Genomic DNA, 19,774 nt, shown 5'->3' with positions numbered 1-19,774 from the left:
CAGGAGGGCAGTTATGCACTCCTGTGACCTGTTTTCGGCATAGAGCGGTCCAAAGTCCGCTCTCTGCTGACATCACAGAAGTCAGTCCAGGCACTGCGTCATCGACAATGGAAGTCAGGGTCCGCCAGGTGCCTGAACTGACACCCGGCTCAGCCTCTCAGCAAGCCGTTGAGAGCCTGAGTCAGCTGTTTCCCGCCCGTCCACAGAACACCACTCCAATGAGCGATAAGAGGGGCAGATCAGAGAGCGGCTGACGGTCAACAGCTCTCTGCTCAGGGAGCTGTCCGAACCGAGTGATCAGCGGTTTTCGATTGCTCGGTTTTCAGTGTGGAGGCATCGGGAGACAGATGCCGGACCGATGCTGCACCACCTAGGTAAGTATGATTGGGGGGGGGGGAGCCATACATCTTTTAAATAATGCATTACAATTTAACTAAACCCACTAGACTTTACTAGACTACAATGTACTGGAGATTTTGGTTGACTAAAATACAACTAAAACAACTCAGATGACTAAAATTTAAACTAAAATAGCATTTTAGTCAAAAGACTAGGGCTAAAATAAAAGTGAAATTTGGTGCCAAAATTACCACTGGGTGATAAACATAGAGGGAGGGTTGCCTGTAGGTCTGATCATTTCAAAACCATCATATCCAACATGTATGGCTTGTGCAACCTAAAAGAAAAAGGTCTGTCTGAGTTTTGTTCTATATTGGGGTGGCATTAATAATAGCCCTAACACAGGGGTCGGGAACCTTTTTGGCTGAGAGAGCCATGAACACCACATATTTTCAAATGTAATTCCGTGAGAGCCATACACTATATTTCAGGGTCGGGAACCTTTATTTAATATTCATATTCATATTCATGGGCCGCAGCTATACAGTGAGTAGATGGAGCCTTGTGAAAGTGCCTGGTGTCCGGTCGATAGAGAGCAGAGCAGGCAGGTATGCAATGAGGCCGGATTGTTGAAGCGCCTGCAGGCCTGTGAGTGATGGAGGTGAGTATAGGCCCTGAGAAAATGGCGGCCGGCCGCTGAAGGCCTCAGAAGTGGATGTGAGAGGCAGCTCCTGCGGGTCCCCAGGTGTCAGAGGGGAAGGAGATTGTGTCTGTCGGGGCACAGGGAGCGGATGGCAGGTTTCCTTACCGGGTGGTGATTGCCAAGGCCCTCAGATGCACAGCACACGAGGCGGCGGCGGTACCGCGAGTAGGCCACGGGGTCCGTAGCGCAGCAATCCGGTCACCCAGAGACGAACAGAGGGTAGCGGTGGGTAGCCCACAAAGTGTACCGTCGATGGGTGCAGAAATCTCCATGGCATCGGGCACAGCTATGCGGATGGCACTAGATTGAGTGGTAGACGCGGCGGAGCTCTGGGACTACACGTCCAGCGCAGCTCGCGTCCAGACACGCCCCCCTTTATTAAAGATTTGTCTGCGATCCAGATGCAGCCATCAAAAGAGCTACGTCTGGCTCACGAGCCATAGGTTCCCTACCCCTGCCCTAACATATTATGGCCTTCTGCAGAAATAAAGAAGGTCATAGTCACTAGAGCATGATCTAACATGCAGGTAAGATCTGGCTACCCTCCAGCATCTATGCCATTGGACACATCCCTAAACATGGGCCCGATGTTACCATTTGTTCTAGTCCTTTGTTCTAGTCCTATGGAGCATGGTGGGGGCATACTACAGACATATTAAGTGGACATTTCCTAGACTGTCCTTTCTACACCGCTACTTCTGAACCACAGCTGTCTCTGTGGTTGATCCATCAACATCAGATCTTCACTAAAGTTAGAATCATCAAAAACAGTTAAATACCTTTTTTCTTTCGTTCATTGATGGACACAGCTCTTCAAGACCGTAGGGTTATACTGCCCCCTACAGGAGTAGGACACTAGGCAGAGAAAAAAGCATGCCTATGGGGCAGTCTCTGGGGGTATACTTCCACCTCCTGCTATAGGTATTCAGTTTTTTTTTCTGCCTAGTCGGGAATAAGGACCTAGTTCTTTGCTGGGATCTCTGGTCCTGGCAATTTTTTTCTTTTTAAATGTTATTTTTTACTTTTATTTTGTTCCTGTGAAAATCTGCAATCAAGTGCCGGACTGGGCGATGAACTGGATAATCTAGATCCTTAGGGTCCCCCCCCCCAGTCCGGCCAGCGAGCGCGTGCAGACCGCAGCTCCGCCCTAGGTCGGCCACAACATTGCGGGTTAAACGTCACATGAGGGCACATACTAACTGGCTTTGGCCTGAGTCGCAGCATTTCCTCCTAGCCAACAGCACCCACATTAAGATGGAGCAGTGTCCTGTCCGGAGCTGTGCCCACCCTGTTACTGGTGTGGTAAGTAGCTGTCCCCCTTCTACCCTTGGAGGGTTTTGGGGTGGAGGTGGGCCCCTCCCTGGGATGGTCAGACCCCGGGGGGCTCCCCTCCCTCCCAGTTCGCGTCTCCTCCCCTCCGTTTTGGTGGTCTATTGCGGCCTGGGTTGAATGGGATGCTTCTCTGGCGATGGGGGAGGGAGCACGCAGCCAGCGACTGAACGATCACTCCTCTGGTGCGGGATGGGCCTTGTGGGGGCGCCTGCTAGGGCCCCCCTCACTGTTCGGATCGTTTTTCCGGCCCTGAGACCCGGGGGCCACCATTTTCTTATAGCTTTGTGTGCTACAGATCGGCGGCCATGTTTGTGTAGCCTCGGCGGCCATTTTCCTATGGTTTTTCTATCACGGCGGCCATGTTTTTGGAGTCAGATGGGCGGTGATGATACCGGGATGTTCCTCTTCCTGATCGCCGCATACATTTTTTTTTTTTGCTAGTTCCCCTCTCCATTCATGGAGTCACTGAAGCATGTTTCACCACCTGATCCCCTTTCGGAGGCTGCCGGGCCCTCCAGGGTCCCACAACTGACTGCACCCGTGGCGGTCCCAGAGTCCTTGGTGTCCAAAGCGTCCCCCACCTTCACCTGCTTCCTCTGTCTCACCAGATCCAGAGTCCAATTCGGCCACTGCGGATGCTAGTTACCCTTTGGGGTCTGCGTCCACGCCCCTTGCATGCTCAGATAGTGAGGATGATTCTTCTGTTCCTCTAGCCACACATGAAAAGGCGCTAGTGGATGCACTGATTGTATTGGTGCGGGAAACCTTACATATGGAAGATGCGACTAACGCAGCATCCGAGGCTAGGGTCACCTTTGGCACCCACAGGTCCTCCAAAGCGGTGAGGGTGTTCCCCTTTCCTGCTGCCTTTGCCAATATTGTCTCAAAACAGTTGGGTGCCAAAACGCACCTTTGCAATCCCTAAGCGTTTTGCAATGCGGTACTCTTATGAGGAGTCCCTCCTTAAAAAATGGGACAGTACCTCCTGTAGTGGACTTCCCAGATTCCAGGCTGAATAAAGCCACTGTAATACCAGTTGAAGAGTCCCCGGTCTTCTCTGGTCTGGCGGGTTTGTTCACTGTGGCTGGGTTGGCACTTAGGCCGGTGTTTAACATCACCCTGGTGTTACAAGCTATGACTGAATGGGCAAAGATTTTATGCCGGGACCTGGAGGAGAAACTGCTCCCCCCTGCTTTTGTGGAGTTGGTGGATCCGTTAGTCCAGGGGCTACAGTTCGTCTGTGATGCCTCTTTGGATGCTGCTTTGCGGACCAGGCTTCTAAGAAGGCTTTGTCCGATCTTCGTGGGGGATCAGGATTTGGAGCTTACTTGGATTACATCAAAGGCCTAAGGGGGAAAGGAATACTCTTCTTCCACAGGCCTCCAAGGGTAAGGAGTCCCGTCGCAGACGGGGACCTTCCTTTTCAGCTCACATGCGGCCTTTTGATCCCTCAGGGTCTCAAGACAAGGGATCTAAATCCTTCAGGGCCTCCGCTGGGGGTTCCAAGTCCTGGTCAGGCAAACCAAGAGCAGGTTCTGCCAGACCTGTGGACAAAAATTTCTCCGCATGAAGGGGCGCCCTCACCTGTATTGGGAGAACGTCTTCGCTGTTTTCCGGATCCGTGGACCTTCATGATCCAGGACAAGTGGGTCTTGGAAGTCATTCGCTCCGGCTACAAGATCGAATTTCGATCATATCTTCCGGAAAGGTTCTTCCCTTTCATCCTGCACTTATCCCCAGATCTCTTACAGGATCTCTATGTATCAAAACAATGCTACCTTAAGGGATGATTGTTCCGGTTCCGACCTCGGAACGTTTTCAGGGTTTCTGCTCAAATCCATTTACGGGAAGGAGGGCAAGGTGCGTCCAATTCTGGACCTCAAGGCGCTAAACTGCTTTGTGTGGTTACAGAAGTTCACACTGTGGTGGCGTCCCTACATCAGGGGGAGTTTCTCACCTCCATCAACATTAAGGACACCTACCTTCACATCCCCATATGTGTCGCTCATCAGCGTTTCCTTCGCTTTGCCGTGGGCGAGGGGCATTATTAACTTTTGGTGTTACCCTTTGGTCTCACTTCTGCTCCTCGGGTCTTCACAAAAGTGTTGGCCCCAGTTCTAGCATTACTTATACTGCGTCAGCGGGGGATCGCGATACTGGGGTACCTGGACGATCTGCTTTTGTGAGCAGAGTCTTCGACTGCTCTGTTGGCCAACTTGGAGATTACTATGCAAACGCTGAGGGAGTTCAGTTGGATTTTGACTCTTCAGAAGTCTGCTCTGGTCCTGTCCACGAGCCTGGTCTATCTGGGTCTAACTCTGGACTCAGCCTTGGCCAGGGTGTTTCTTCCTCTGGAAAACTTCAAAAGTTGCAGGCAATTTGGCTTCTGCTATCCAACAGACAGTCATCTCTGTGGGCTTGCATGCAGGTGCTGGGCCTGATGGTGTCTACCTTCGAGGCGGTTCCATTTGCACAGTTCCACACGAGATCTCTGCAAAAGGAGATTCTAGTGAAATGGAACAAGGTTCCTCAGTCTCTGGACAATCCTGTTGTGCCGGAGCACAAGGGGGTCCCTGGTTTGGTGGCTTCGCTCTCCTGCACTTCTTCAGGGAAAATGATTTCTTCCCTTTTACTGGACGATTGTTACCACAATGCCAGCCTATCGGGGGGGGGGGGGGTTGGAGGCGTCCTCTGCACAGTGTGTGCTGAGGGGTCTGGACTATGGAGGAGTCTAGGCTACCAATCAATGTACTGAAGCTTCAAGCGTTCAGGCTTTGTCTGGATCATTGGACAATCCGTCTCCATGGGTGTTCAGTACGGATTAAATTGGACAATGCCACAGCAGTGGCCTATGTCTGTCACCAAGGGGGCACAAGAAGTGTTCTGGTGGTTCAGGAAGTAGCTGGCATTCTTAGGTGGGCAGAACTGTTCATTCCAGTCCTCTCTGCTGTGCACATTCCAGGAGTGGAAAATTGGCAGGCGGACTATCTCAGTCGACAGGAGAATGGTTGCTTCATCCGGAGGTGTTCCATCAATTGTGTCTCCGGTGGGCGTCTCCCAAGGTGGATCTGCTGGCCTCTCTCCTCAACAGGAAAGTACAGAGGTTTTGTGGCACGGTCTTGGTATCCTCTAGCCGATGCCTTATTGGCTCCCTGGAGTCAGTGTTGTCTGATATACGCCTTTCTTCCCCTCAAGCTTCTGGCGAGACTTCTGTGCAGGATCAACGCAGAAGGGGTTTCCGGTCATCCTGGTGGCTCCAGACTGGCCTCGCCGGTCTTGGTATGCCGATCTGGTATGGCTGGTCGCCAATGCTCCTTGGAGACTTCCTCTCAGGGAAGATCTACTGTCCCAAGGACCAATCTTCCATCCTGCTTTAGAGTTGCTGGCTTTGACGGGTTAGCTGTTTTAAACCCAGGAGCTGAAGGATAGGAGTTTTTCTGAATCAGTGATTCCTACACTTAAAAGCTAGAAAATCTACTTCCTGGAAGATTTACCATCGTACTTGAAAGATATACATTGCATGGTATGAATCCCCTACCGGTTCACCCTTGCTCCTTATCGGTGACTCGGACCTTGACTTTCCTCCGGCGAGGGGTTGAGCAGCATCTGGCCTTGAGTACCCTCAAGGGCTAGGTCTCGGCCTTGGCCATTTTCTTTCAACGTCCGTTGGCCACTCACTCATTGGTGTGTACCTTTCTCCATGGTGTGAGACACTTGGTTCCCCCGTTGCAGCCTCCATTGCCGCCTTGGGACCTCAATTTGGTGGTGTCAGTTCTCCAGAAATCTCCGTTTGAAAAATATTCGAGAGATTCCCCTGCTTGCGTTGTCCCGGAAGGTGGCCTTTCTGATGGCCATTACTTCTGTGCTGGTGGGGCTGTCTTGTCATTCACCTTATCTTGTGGTTCACAGGGATAAGGTGCTTCTTCGGCCATGTCCGTCGTTCCTTCCAAAGGTCATCTCCGATTTTCATCTGAATGAAGACATTGTGTTGCCCTCCCTGTGTCCCAAGCCTAAGCATTCTAAGGAAGTTGCCTTGCATTCCCTAGATGTGGTTCGGCAATAAGGGTGTACCTGGCAGCTACAGAGTCGTTTAGGAAGTCAGGCTCACTTTGTTCACACGGATGGACCTTGCAAGGGGGTGGCTGCTTCTGCTGCAACCATTTCCAGGTGAATCAGAGACACTGGTTCAGACTTTCTCTATTATGGGTCACGTTCCTCTTTCCCTGTCAGGGTGCACTCTACTCGGGCGCTTAGTGCTTCCTGGGCCTTCAGGCGTCAGTGGTGCAGGCTTGCAAGGTGGCCACCTGGTAGTCTGTGCACACATTCCCAAAATGTTATAAAGTGGATGTATTGGCATCTACAGATGCTTCTTTTGGCCGCAAAGTTTTGCAGGCTTCTTTTTAGAGGACTTGTCCTCTTTGAGGGTGTTTTTTTCCAGTGAGTGCCAAGTTACCTGGGTGGCTATGTTTAGCCTTGGGGAAGTTCGTTTTCTGTTGTTCCCACCCCCTCAGGTTTGACACTGCTTTGGGGCGTCCCTAGGGTCATGAAGATGAAGAGCTGTGTCCGTCAATGACAGAGAAAATAGGATTTTTGACTTGCCGTAAAATCCATTTATCTGATGTTCATTGACGGACACAGAACCTGCCCCTCGTTGGAGTTGGTTCTTTTCTAAAGACGCTGCTTTGGTACAAAACTGAATACCTATAGCAAGAAGTAGGAGTGCTTAAGCTTTTTTCTCTGCCTAGTGTCCTACTACTGTAGGGGGCAGTATAGCCTTACGGTCATGAAGATTAAGAGCTGTGTCCGTCAATGAACATCAAAGAAATGGATTTTATATTAAGTCAAAAATCCCATTTTTGTTTACTTATCAAATGCAAGGATACGTTGGTCTGTTTCAATAAAATGTCCACCATCAATTTAGAGGTTGATAAAGCTAGTACATACCACTGAATTTCCTGCTGAAAAGGACCAGTGTTTGCTCTTGAAAAAAAAATAATTTCGCAATTTACATTGGTTAATGGATTGCTTTTTGACCTTTTTTTTTTTTTTTTTTTTTTTTTTTTTAACAGTTTAAATATTCCAACAAAACATTCTTGGTCTTGGGTTCATTAACTGTTGAATTTTTGCCAGGTTTAGATTTCCTGCTTTGACAAAATGTGCAGTTTTTATTGGAGTACTAGCATTTAAACTTCACAAAGTACCCTTTGAGCAGAGATATTCCGCCCGTGAGATGAGATTTTTACAACCAAATACCATACTTTATGGAAATTACAGTTTTAGCGTTTTTGCTTAGATTGTGACAGTTTTTTGAAAAGTTTTGATAGCTTCATGATATAAATGAAACGTATGTGGCATTGACTCTAGTAGAATTAACACTCTGATGCTGTGTTGATCTTTAGCAAGATCTAGGGCACCCATATTGTAATTGATTATGGTGGGAGAACTAGAAAGTGCCATTTGGCATTATTAAACGCAGTGATTTATTATGCAACTTATTTAATTCTGACTTGATATCCATATTTATATAAAGGTACATTTTTATTTTAATCTTTAAAATGTGAGATTGTTAGCATGACCTGTAATTTACGGATTTCATGTTTATGTATGAACTTGTGAGTTATTCTTTTTAGGTATTAAGTATTCCTTTTAAGGGCTTAGGGTTTGTCTCTCCTTTTTTATATTAAGAAATTATGAAGATAATGAACATTATGCTCTTTATCATGTTCAAAAAGTTGGCCTCAATTCTAGGTCACTGTTATTACATGGACAACCAACACTAAGATCTTGCAGTCCTAATCATTCAAATGAGCCATTTTTTTTTTTGGGGGGGGGGGGGGGGGAGAGATAATATTAGGACTTACCAAGGGCTCCCAGACATAAAGGTCATACTTGTGGTGCATTGCCACATTTATACCAAGTTCTTAAAAATTGGTTGACTGACTGCAAGTAGCTTCATTTTTTTTTCAACATGTATTAGATTTAATCAAGGGAAAAAGCTTGATTTAATAATCAGTATATTGATCAGAATAAAGGAATGGCACACTTCCTCTCTATTCTGGAAAGATGAAAACTTATCTCAAGGGATTTTTTTTCTTGTGTGGTTTTTTTTTTCCATCTTATTGTGAAAAGGTTAGAGCCTCTGTTAGGTATTTATTACTGTCTCCATTGAGGAGATTCATCACTCTGTACTGGTGACAATTGTCACCAAGAAAAATGCTTCAGAGTGGAAATCTTCCAGTGGGGTCTCCTGTTGCGGGATCAACTAAGAGGGGAATTCCCCTAATTTTGGAGGTTGTGAATTAAAATTTCCCTAATGGTACACAGACCGCAAAAAATAAACTAGTAGGGGGTTTAACCTTTCCTCACCCCACCCAAAACCCAACATGTTTAGCTATACATACACTGTAAGGTTGAACGTTAGAATTTGCTGCATTTTGCCTAAATAATTATTTAAATGTGCTTTTTGTTTATAGATGCTATGTTATTGTTAGCTGAAAGATTGGAGGGCCCATTTAACATTGAGACTGTCATGGACCCAATTGATGTGAAGATTTCAGATGCCATCATGAACATGCAGGAAAACAGTATGCTAGTGTCCCAGAAGGTATGTCCAAAGTCTTGAAAATATTTATTTTTTTAAATGTGAAAACTGTTAGAGGGAAAAGATATGAAATATATATGTTTAGTGTCCTTGCAACTCTTTTACTGTCCCTTTTGGCAAATCTCCTTTTTTTTGTCTTATAACTAGATGTATTCGTTATCACTTTTCGCTTGTTAGGAGTATAGTGTTTAGTGGTTTTTCACTTTTTTTTTTTTGTTTTTACCCTCATGCATTTTAATAAACACATTTTCTCCATATTAACATGCAGACCAAGCTGGTCAGTAAGAATTACGAGTGGGGTTAGGACAAACCATAACACTGCCAGGGGTGCTTACAGCAGCAGTCTTCTAGTCTCAAGGTTGCTAGATCTGCTCAAGCAGACTTGGAAGGTTATAGTTTGACCCATCCCTAGTTGCATTTGTCACCTTTGCTTTTGTTGTGCAGAGGAAAATATAATTAAATGTTTGTGAAATAAAAATAGGAGTTCATATTCTATTATTACATTAATTAATCACATGCAGTTACCAGAGTACAACTTTTATTTATATTCTGTTAGATAACTGGCTGTTTTCTCATTTCATCTAACTTCAAATCACTTGTCTTATTACATTTTTTTTATTGTAAAAGGTCTTTCAAGGATGTGGACAGCCAAAGCTCCTTCCTCCAGCAAGGGCTTCTCGGTCAGTATCGGGGGCAAATTTCAATGACCGATTTCGAGCCTACAGTCCTGACGAACGTCCAACAACTGCTGCTGGAACAAGTTTGGATAGACTGGTGGGTTAGGCTTTTATTTGATTTTTTTTTTTATGTTTTTAAATCTGTTCTCATGATAGGTTTACTCAATCTGCTGCTTGTAAAATTATGCAGCCTGAAATACTGTGCTGACCTATATCTTGACTTTTAGTTGACCTTTGAGTCATTTAAATCTATAGTTTCCTTTGTTTATTGTCCACAGGTATCTGATGTAAAAGAGAAGTTGAAGTCTGCCAAGAAATTCTGGTCCTCTTTACCCATTAGCATTTGTAAAAACAACTGGACATCGGGTGTTAATGAAGATGACTGTTGGAATGGAAGTGACAAAAGCAGGTTTGTAAAAGACTTTATCTAGTAATCATATATTGTTACAGTCATGTGCAAAAGTAAAGGTTGTGTTCTTGAACACCTGAGACATAACATTGACATGATGTATTCTTTGTCATAATCTAAATTAAAGATATTTAGATGGAAAAATGTAAGTTTACCGCTACGTTTACCACAACTTCAAATCCATAAAGTAGAATCAATGTTTCAGTTTGGGTGTCAATAAAACCTCTTTGGGTAGAATACAGGTGAAACCTGATTAATTTAAAACTCCAATATCTGGATTGTGGTTTCGCTTTGCTGTTGTGCGTATAGTGTCATCATTCCAAGACCAGAAAACTTCTTTAGGGCCCGCAGAAAAATGGTTGTAGATGCCTATGGGTCTGGCAAGGGATTTGAAAAGATTGTGAAAGATTTGAAAATGGTCATTTCATTGTAAGGAAAATAATCTATTTGGCATATATTTCAAGTGACTGCTAATTTATCAAGGACTGGCTGGCCCAGCAAAGTCAGGCCAATAACTGACTCTTTGATTCTAAAAAGAATTAAAAAATAAATTGTGGATTTTGGAGGTAACTCTTGCAACAGTTTGTGTCGAAGTGCATGCATCTACAATCAGAAAGAGATTGCGCCAGTTTACCCTGCATTAGAGAAGTGGCAAGAAAAAAGCCTTTGCTATCCAACAAGAACATTAGAGCAAGAATACAGTTTACTATTGAATATACAGGTAAATACCAGACCTTCTGGAACAATGTGCTTTGGACTGATTAAGCAAATCAGAAGTTAGCATTTCAGTTGAAGAACCTCATACCAACTGTGAAGCAAGTTGGCTGAAATGTTATGGTTTAGGGTTGCTTTGCTGCTTAAGGTTCTGGATAGCTTTCTTCATCCAGTCAATTATGAGTTGTGGATCAAATCAGCATGTGCTTGAGGAGAATGGGTGGCCCTCTGTCTAAATGAAAGTTGAGCCAGATATGGATGTCTCAACGTAATAATGATTCAAATCCAAATCAAATCCAAAAAATAATGGCTAAAAAGAAAATGGAGGATTATGAACTGGCCCAGTCAGAATCCTGATTTAATTCCCACCTAAATTTGGGAGCCCACAAACCTCTTTCAGCTGAAAGTATTTTCTTATGATGAATGGTCACATTTTTCACTGAATTGATGTAGGAGGTGGGCAGTTATGCAAAAATTCCTGCAATAAGTAATTTCTTCCAGTTTCTAATCCCCATGGGTATGATTTATTTTTCTTAAGTATACCATTACATTTATTGATCTATATATTTTTTTAATTATTGAAAAGGCCAATTTACTTGTGTTGAATGATGAATGACACCTTTATCTGTAGATGTTCTTTGAATGAAGATATAATGTGTACTTGTTCAGATATGTTGAAAAAAATTAAATGGGGCATTCTTACTCTTTCACAAGACTGTTTGCATTATATTACCCAATACATACCATTTTGTAACACCTTATGCACCTGCCTCTGATTACTGTGGTACAATGCACTGCAAGTTTGTAAATATTAAATCAGAGCTCCACCAAAAAGGGGAAGTTCTGCTTGTTTGCACCCTCCACTGCCACATTTGGCACTTTTGGGGGTGGGGGGGGAGCGGTACCTGGTTTTGACAGGTACCTTCTCCCACTTTCGGCTCCGATCCCCCCAAACTTCTGGCTCAGATCGCCTTGGTCCCAAAAGACTGTGACACCATTCACAAACCGCAGCGTTACTCATGCATGTGCAGTAGGAAACAGGCTGTGAAGCTGCAAGGCTTCACTTCGGGCTTACCTTACTAGAGATGCTGGCATCTGTAGCTAAAGCTGATTGAAGAATCAGTTCAGATGAGGACATCGCTGGATCCCCAGACAGGTAAGTGTCCTTATATTAAGTCAAAGAAAATATTCCGGTGAGTATTATCAAAACAGTATACCACATCCCTGGTTAATGCATCTCAAACAAAAGGATTCCCCATTGGGGTTGGGACTTTATAAGCACTAATCAAGTATGCTATAATTTCATAAAAATCATGTTTATTTAGAACACTCAGATAAAAAGATATACCAACACACATGTACAAGGAAACCATATACAAATCAAGAGAGATCACATTACTACAAGCTGGTTGAATGTACAGATTAGAGTTACGATGGCCCAATGCATTTCAAAGCTAAAATTGCTTTTTCAGGGGCATAAGCAATACGCTAATCATTTTACATTGATGGAGGGTCCCACATTCACATGTACATTATTAAAAAACACTGTCTCACACCATCCGCCTATCCAGCCTGTATTAAGTGTCTGTGTTCCTTTTTATCAAAGAGCCAGATTAGGATTTGGGATGTTGCACCTAGGCCCAACACTGAATGGCAACTGAAGCCAAAAGAGGTGGACTCTTATTAGTCACCTTCCAGAGCACCTATCCTTGTCCTTTAGCAAGGGGGAACATCCCAATTCCTTGATAAATGATAAATATTTTCATATCTCTACCAGCTTTGCACATCTACAGAGTAAAATTTTTGCCCATTCTTCTTTGAAAAATATCTTAAGCTCTGTTAGATTGGCCTGAGAGCATCTGTGAACAGCAATTTATCACTTTGTTCATACATCTGTATAACTTGGTGGTATTTATGCAATAGTGGATATCTGATATATTGGTATATAATTGTTTGGTGTATATTTCCACAAATTGATGGTATTTATATTTATTTATATAGTGTATATTTGTGAGATTGGTTGTATACACATACAGTGCCTTGCAAAAGTATTCGGCCCCCTTGAACTTTGCGACCTTTTGCCACATTTCAGGCTTCAAACATGAAGATATAAAACTGTAATGTTTTGTGAAGAATCAACAAGTGGGACACAATCGTGAAGCGGAACGAAATTTATTGGATATTTCAAACTTTGTTAACAAATAAAAAACCGAAAAATTGGGCGTGCAAAATTATTCAGCCCCTTTACTTTCAGTGCAGCAAACTCTCTCTTCAAAGTTCAGTGAGGATCTCTGAATGATCGACTGTTGACCTAAATGACTAATGATTAAACATAGAATCCACCTGTGTGTAATCAAGTCTCCGTGTAAATGCACCTGCACTGTGATAGTCTCAGAAGTCTGTTTAAAGCGCAGAGAGCATCATAAAGAACAAGGAACACACCAGGCAGGTCCGAGATACTGTTGCGGAGAAGTTTAAAGCCGGATTTGGATACAAAAATATTTCCCAAGCTTTAAACATCCCAAGGAGCACTGTGCAAGCGATAATATTGAAATGGAAGGAGTATCAGACCACTGCAAATCTACAAAGTCCTGGACGTCCCTCTAAACTTTCAGCTCATACAAGGAGAAGACTGATCAGAGATGCAGCCAAGAGGCCCATGATCACTCTGGATGAACTGCAGAGATCTACAGCTGAGGTGGGAGACTCTGTCCATAGGACAACAATCAGTCGTGTACTGCACAAATCTGGCCTTTATGGAAGAGTGGCAAGAAAAAAGCCATTTCTTAAAGATATCCATAAAAAGTGTCATTTAAAGTTTGCCACAAGCCACCTGGGAGACGCACCAAACATGTGGAAGAAGGTGCTCTGGTCAGATGTAACCAAAATCAAACTTTTTGGCAACAATGCAAAACGTTATGTTTGGCGTAAAAGCAACACAGCTCATCACCCTGAACACACCATCCCCACTGTCAAACATGGTGGTGGCAGCATCATGGTTTGGGCCTGCTTTTCTTCAGCAGGGACAGGGAAGATGGTTAAAATTGATGGGAAGATGGATGGAGCCAAATACAGGACCATTCTGGAAGAAAACCTGATGGAGTCTGCAAAAGACCTGAGACTGGGACGGAGATTTGTCTTCCAACAAGACAATGATCCAAAACATAAAGCTAAATCTACAATGGAATGGTTCACAAATAAACATATCTAGGTTTAGAATGGCCAAGTCAAAGTCCAGACCTGAATCCAATTGAGAATCTGTGGAAAGAACTGAAAACTGCTGTTCACAAACGTTCTCCATCCAACCTCACTGAGCTCGAGCTGTTTTGCAAGGAGGAATGGGCAAAAATGTCAGTCTCTTGATGTGCAAAACTGATAGAGACATACCCCAAGGGACTTGCAGCTGTAATCGCAGCAAAAGGTGGCGCTACAAAGTATTAACTTAAGGGGGCTGAATAATTTTGCACGCCCAATTTTTCAGTTTTTTATTTGTTAAAGTTTGAAATATCCAATAAATTTCATTCCACTTCATGATTGTGTCCCACTTGTTGATTCTTCACAAAAAATTAGTTTTATATCTGTTTGAAGCCTGAAATGTGGCAAAGGGTCGCAAAGTTCAAGGGGGCCGAATACTTTCGCAAGGCACTGTATATATTCACATATACCTGGTATATTGCGAGGCACTGTTTAGATAACCTAATTTCGTACACTGGTGTAGGTGAGAACACTTTTTCAGTGTCAGCAGCAATATCGCATATATTTAATGCACTTTTACACATGTATACATTTGTGCTGGAGTACTTTTTGATTTATACTTCTCTTAGAGAATGCTTTCTATTCATAGAAGTTGTAGGAGGGAATAGAAATATGGCACAGTGAGACAGGGAATCCGAGGAGGAAGCTATCTTATAAAGGAGGACAATGCAGAACAAGGGACACATCTCACTAAAGACAAACTTATGCTGGCCATACACATAAATATTTTTGGATGAGCATGTTCGTATGAAAATTCTTTGAACATTCGATGAATGGACAAATGTAATTCGAAAATTGTCTTTTGCTTTTAGCATTCAATTTTAAAATCAATGTAATCTCTTAGCGATAACCACATGCACTGACCGAAGATTTGCTGATCAAGTAAAGTTTTCCTTCCTGCCCCTTCAAATTTTCCCATCACTGCAGTGAAAAACTGACATCGATTTGAACCCTACTAACAATTAGAACTTTTTTTAAAACTAAAATTTCCAAATGAAAATCTATACGTGTATGGCCAGCATTAGGCTTTAGGAACTGATGGTAAACATGCATAGCCAATCATGCTAAAGATTTTGTGATATTTGTTATATAGTAATTAGTTGAAGCTCCCACATTTGTTGGGTGTATGAACGATTGTCAACCTTTACAAATGTCCTCCCAATAAATGTATGTTGATTTTTTTTCCTAATATATTTTTCTTTGTTAGGTATTTGTATGCTGTCATGGGCAATGGTCTGGCAAGCCAGATAAACAATCCAGACGTGCAAGTGGATGTCACAAAACCTGACATGGTAATTCGCCGGCAGATCATGGATTTGCGTGTGATGACAAACAAAATGAAGAGTGCATACAATGGCAATGACGTGAATTTTATTGATATAAGTAAGTGGTTTGTAAAATTGGCTTGTAATATTGTAAATTTAGTGTTTCTTCTTTGCAATCTCATTTTTAAAAATATTTATTTCATTTTCCAGAGAGTGCTATAAATAACAAAAAAAAATAAAGGTGTTTCACCTTGAACCATTTTAAAAGAGAAGTATAGGTTTCTCTGTCGCTCATTGACAGATGCAGGACTGATATCTTGATATCCGTAGGGTTATACTGCCCCCTACAGGAGTAGGACACTAGGCAGGAAAAAAGTTCTGGCCACATCCATGGGCAGTCCCAGGGGGTATATCCTCTCTCTCCCTGCCACAGGATGTCAGTTTTTTTTCTGCCTAGTCAGGAGTAAGGACCTAAGTTCCTTGCTGGGATCTCTGGTCCTGGCAAGCTTTTTTAGATCTTTTTTAGTTTGCTTTTTTCTCCAGTTGTTCCTGTGAGATCTTCAAGCAATTATGCCGGATCTGGGCGACGGGCTGAATGTTGAGATCCAGTGGTCACCCCAGCCGGCCTACGAGCGCATGCAGACCCAGCTCCGCGCTGGGTCGGCCGCAACATAGTCCCGCTGGACGGGGACTGGCCCGCGGGTTAAACGTCCCGCCAAGTCGCATACGACCGGTCGACGGCTGAGTCGCAGCGTCTCCTTTGGCCGACACCCCCCCCCCACTGGGCGGTGAGGGGTTTTTGTCTGGAGTGGCGCCCGCTCTGTTCCGGTATGGTGAGTAAATGTTTCCCCCCTGCTCCTCATGGCTGACTCTGGGGTGGACCCGGGCCCCTCCCTGGGACGGCCGGACCCACACTAATCTGGGTTCCCCTCTGTTCCCCTGTGCACCCTCCCCCTGTGGTGTCCCTCTCCCCCCCTCCCTTCCCTCCTATGGGGGGGGGGGGTGTTTGTGTGTGTGTGGGGTGGCTAGCCGTTAATGCAAGACGCTAAGGGGGCGGGGGGTGGGGGGGGTCCCGAGTACGGATGGCTGTTGTGCGGGGGGCTTCCTCCCTGGCTTCCCAGGGCCTACCCGCCGATCGATCGTCTGTTAGTAGATGTGGGGACCCACCGCAGCGCGTGGGGCTGCCATTTGTTTGGAGTCCCTCATGTGGCTCATGGGGGCGGCCATATTGGTACACCCAGCTTGTTTTGTTTGCAGAGTTGGGCAGCTGTGGGAGTTACTGAGGGCGTGTGAGGGGGCAGAGCCCCTCCCTGGACCCGGGAAGATCGCTCCACAGTACTTCCTTGTCATGTAGACAATGCTGAGAGCAGTCCTTTTGAACTCTGGTGCATCGTGTGGTGAGCCTTTTGGGGGTCTCTCTCTCTCTGCGGGGGTCTCGAGGCACGCTGTCTCATTGAGGAGCGCTGTAGCGCTGGGTGACATTGGAAAAAAAAAAAAACTTTTTTTTTTTTTAAATTTTGTCATACTTTGCTGACGGGTTTCCCTGGTGTTGCCATGGACCCCGCTGCACATGTGTCCCCACCTGATCCCCTCGAGGTGGCTGCAGGGCCCTCCGATTCTCCGCTCACCATTGATGCGCTTTCGGCGGTCCTGGAGTCATTTGTGTCCCGGGTGGAGGTGGCCTGTCAGGGACGGGGGGCTAAAAAGCGACCCCCGCCTACCCCTGTCTTGCCTGATGCCTCAGATTCTGATCCTGAGCCAGTCGCTGCTGCTGCTGGTTCCTCCTCCTGGGCTGCTGTCTCGCGCCCCGTCTCCTCTGATAGTGAGGATGACCTCTCTGCCTCCGCCATGGCGCAAGACAAGGCACTAGTGGACGCACTGATTGTGTCTGTCTGGGAGACCCTAAAACTGGAGGTTACACCTGCGGATGCAGCTCATAAGGAAGTTGCCTTTGACACTCGCAAGCCCTCCAGGGTGGCGAAGGTGTTTCCCTTTCCCAAATGCTTTGACGATATCATTGAGGAGGAGTGGGTCCGTCCAAAACGACCCCCTGCGATGCCCAAACGGATTGCTAGGCGCTAGCCGTTTGAAGAGTCCCTCCTTAAAAAATGGACGGTGCCACCTTCGGTGGATCCGCCGGTTTCCTACCATTGCTCTGGTTTCACAGACGTTGACGGAATGGGCCAAGCTGTTACACCATGATCTGGAGGGGATTCTCCCCCCTGCCGTGGCGGAGTTGCTGGAGCAAATGGTGCAGGGGCTACAGTTTGTGACGCCGCACTGGACGCTGCTCCATTGCTGGGGCGTGTGTCGATCTTGGCCGTGGTCCTCCGGCGCATGCTATGATTAGTGCTGGTCGGCGGATCAGGCTTCCAAAAAAGCCTTGACTGATCTCCTCCCTTTTCAGGGGGATCGCCTGTTTGGTGCTACCTTGGATGAGATTATCAAGGATCTCACTGGGGGCAAGAGCACCTTTCTACCACAGGCTAATAAGGGTAAGGAACCTCGTTGCAGACAGGGACCTTCCTTTTCAGCCCACAAGAAGTTTTTTCGCTCTTCCGGGGGCGGGCGACAAAAAGCGAAGCCCTCCAAAGCTCCCCCAGGGGGTTTCAAGAGACCCTTCTCTGGTAAGCAAAAATATGGTCCTTCCAGACCTGAGGATAAGACCGCTTCAGCCTGAAGGTGTGCCCCCACCCATATCAGGGGTGGGGGGTGTCTTCGTGGTTCCCGGACCCGTGGCTCTCCAGGATTCAAGACAAATGGGTTCACGAGGTCATTCGGTCGGGATACAAGAAAGAGTTTTGATCGCTTCCACCGGTGTGATTCTTCCCTTCCAATATGCGACTGTCCCCGAATCGCCTAACGGCTCGGTTGGGGGCAGTTCAGGACTTGATGCAACAAGGAGTGGGAGTCCATTCGCACAGTGGTGGCCTCCCTGCATCAGGGGGATTTTCTGGCGTCCATAGACATCAAGGATGCCTATCTTCATGCTCCCATTTACGCAGGACACCAGCGGTTTCTACGCTTTGCTGTGGGAGAGGACCATTATCAGATTGTGGCATTACCCTTCGGTCTCACTTCTGCTCCCCGGGTTTTCACAAAGGTTTTGGCCCCAATTCTGGTGCTGTTGCGGCAGCGGGGCATATCGGTCCTGGGCTACCTGGACGACCTCCTCCTCGATACCGAGTCTCCGCAGGCTCAGTTTGATATGCGGACTCTCCAAAAGGAGATTCTTCTCAAATGGAACTGGAATCCCGATTCCCTGGACAATCGGATCCAGCTGAGCAGGGGCTCTGGTCCCTGGAAGAATCCAGGTGGCCGATAAATGTGTTGGAACTGAGAGCGATCAGGTTTTGCCTGGTTCACTGGATCGAGCATCTTCGGGGCTACCCGGTTCGGATTCAGTCGGACAATGCCACGGCTGTGGCTTGTGTCCATCACCAGGGGGGCATCAAGAGTGTTCTGGCGGCCGTAGAAGTGGCCGGCATTCTTCATTGGGCGGAATGGTTTGTTCCGGCTCTTTCCGCAGTTCAGATTCCGGGCATGGAAAATTGGCAGGCGGACTTTCTCAGCCGTCAGACCTTGGATCAAGGGGAATGGTTTCTTCATCCAGAGGTGTTTCACCAGTTGTGCCTTCATTGGGGCACCCCGGACGTGGATCTGTTGGCATATCGGCTCAACAGGAAGGTGCAGAGGTTTGCAGCCAGCTCCCGCGATCCTCGGGCGGACGCCGCAGACGTGCTGGTTGCTCCATGGGGGCAGTATCAGCTGCTGTATGCCTTTCCTCCTCTCAAGTTGCTGCCAAAACTTCTTCGCAGGATAGAGGCAGAGGGAATTCCAGTCATCCTTGTGGTTCCGGACTGGCCTCGTCGGGCCTGGTACGCCGCCTTGGTCAGGCTGGTCGTGGACGCTCCTTGGTGACTTCCTCTCAGGGAGGATCTGCTGTCTCAGGGACCGATCTTCCATCCTGCTTTACGATCGCTGGATTTGACGGCTTGGCTGTTGAGAGCCAGGTGCTGAAGGACAGGGGTTTGTCTGCTTCAGTTATTCCTACTCTGATTAAAGCGAGGAAAGCGACTTCCAGAAAGATCTATCATCGCACATGGAAGTCTTATATCGCGTGGTGTGAGTCCCTCAGGGTTCCTCCACGTTCTTACTCAGTGGCTCGGATATTGGCCTTCCTGCAACAGGGGGTTGAGCAGAAGCTGGCCTTGAGCACTATCAAGGGTCAGGTTTCAGCATTGGCGATCTTCTTCCAGAGGCCACTGGCTACTCATTCTTTGGTGCGGAACTTCATCCAGGGGGTGCGGCACCTGGCTCCTCCGGTGCACGCGCCCTTGCCGCCCTGGGATCTTAATTTGGTGCTGTCGGTTCTCCAAAAACCTCCCTTTGAAAATTTTAGGGAGATTCCCTTGCTTACCTTATCCAAGAAGGTGGCCTTTTTGGTGGCCATCACTTCTGCACGCAGGGTGTCGGAAC

The 19,774-nt window shown here is 46.2% G+C and overlaps 1 protein-coding gene across 1 annotated transcript in view; it reads left to right on the top strand.

Moving 5' to 3' along the window:
• The window catches only part of GPC4 (glypican 4), a 182,780-nt gene that overhangs the window by 151,404 nt on the left and 11,602 nt on the right, over positions 1-19,774 (top strand). The window contains exons 5-8 of the mRNA XM_082262515.1: positions 8,848-8,978; positions 9,603-9,749; positions 9,931-10,061; positions 15,238-15,424. Of these exons, the coding sequence (XP_082118641.1) occupies positions 8,848-8,978; positions 9,603-9,749; positions 9,931-10,061; positions 15,238-15,424 (596 nt within the window). The remainder of the gene's footprint in view (positions 1-8,847; positions 8,979-9,602; positions 9,750-9,930; positions 10,062-15,237; positions 15,425-19,774) is intronic.

This window comes from Pelophylax lessonae (genome assembly GCF_965119305.1).
Source record: "Pelophylax lessonae genome assembly, chromosome: 7".
NCBI classification, from domain to species: Eukaryota; Metazoa; Chordata; class Amphibia; order Anura; family Ranidae; genus Pelophylax; species Pelophylax lessonae.
The sequence above is the reverse complement of the archived record's forward strand: the minus strand, read 5'-3'. Positions and strand labels throughout refer to the sequence as shown.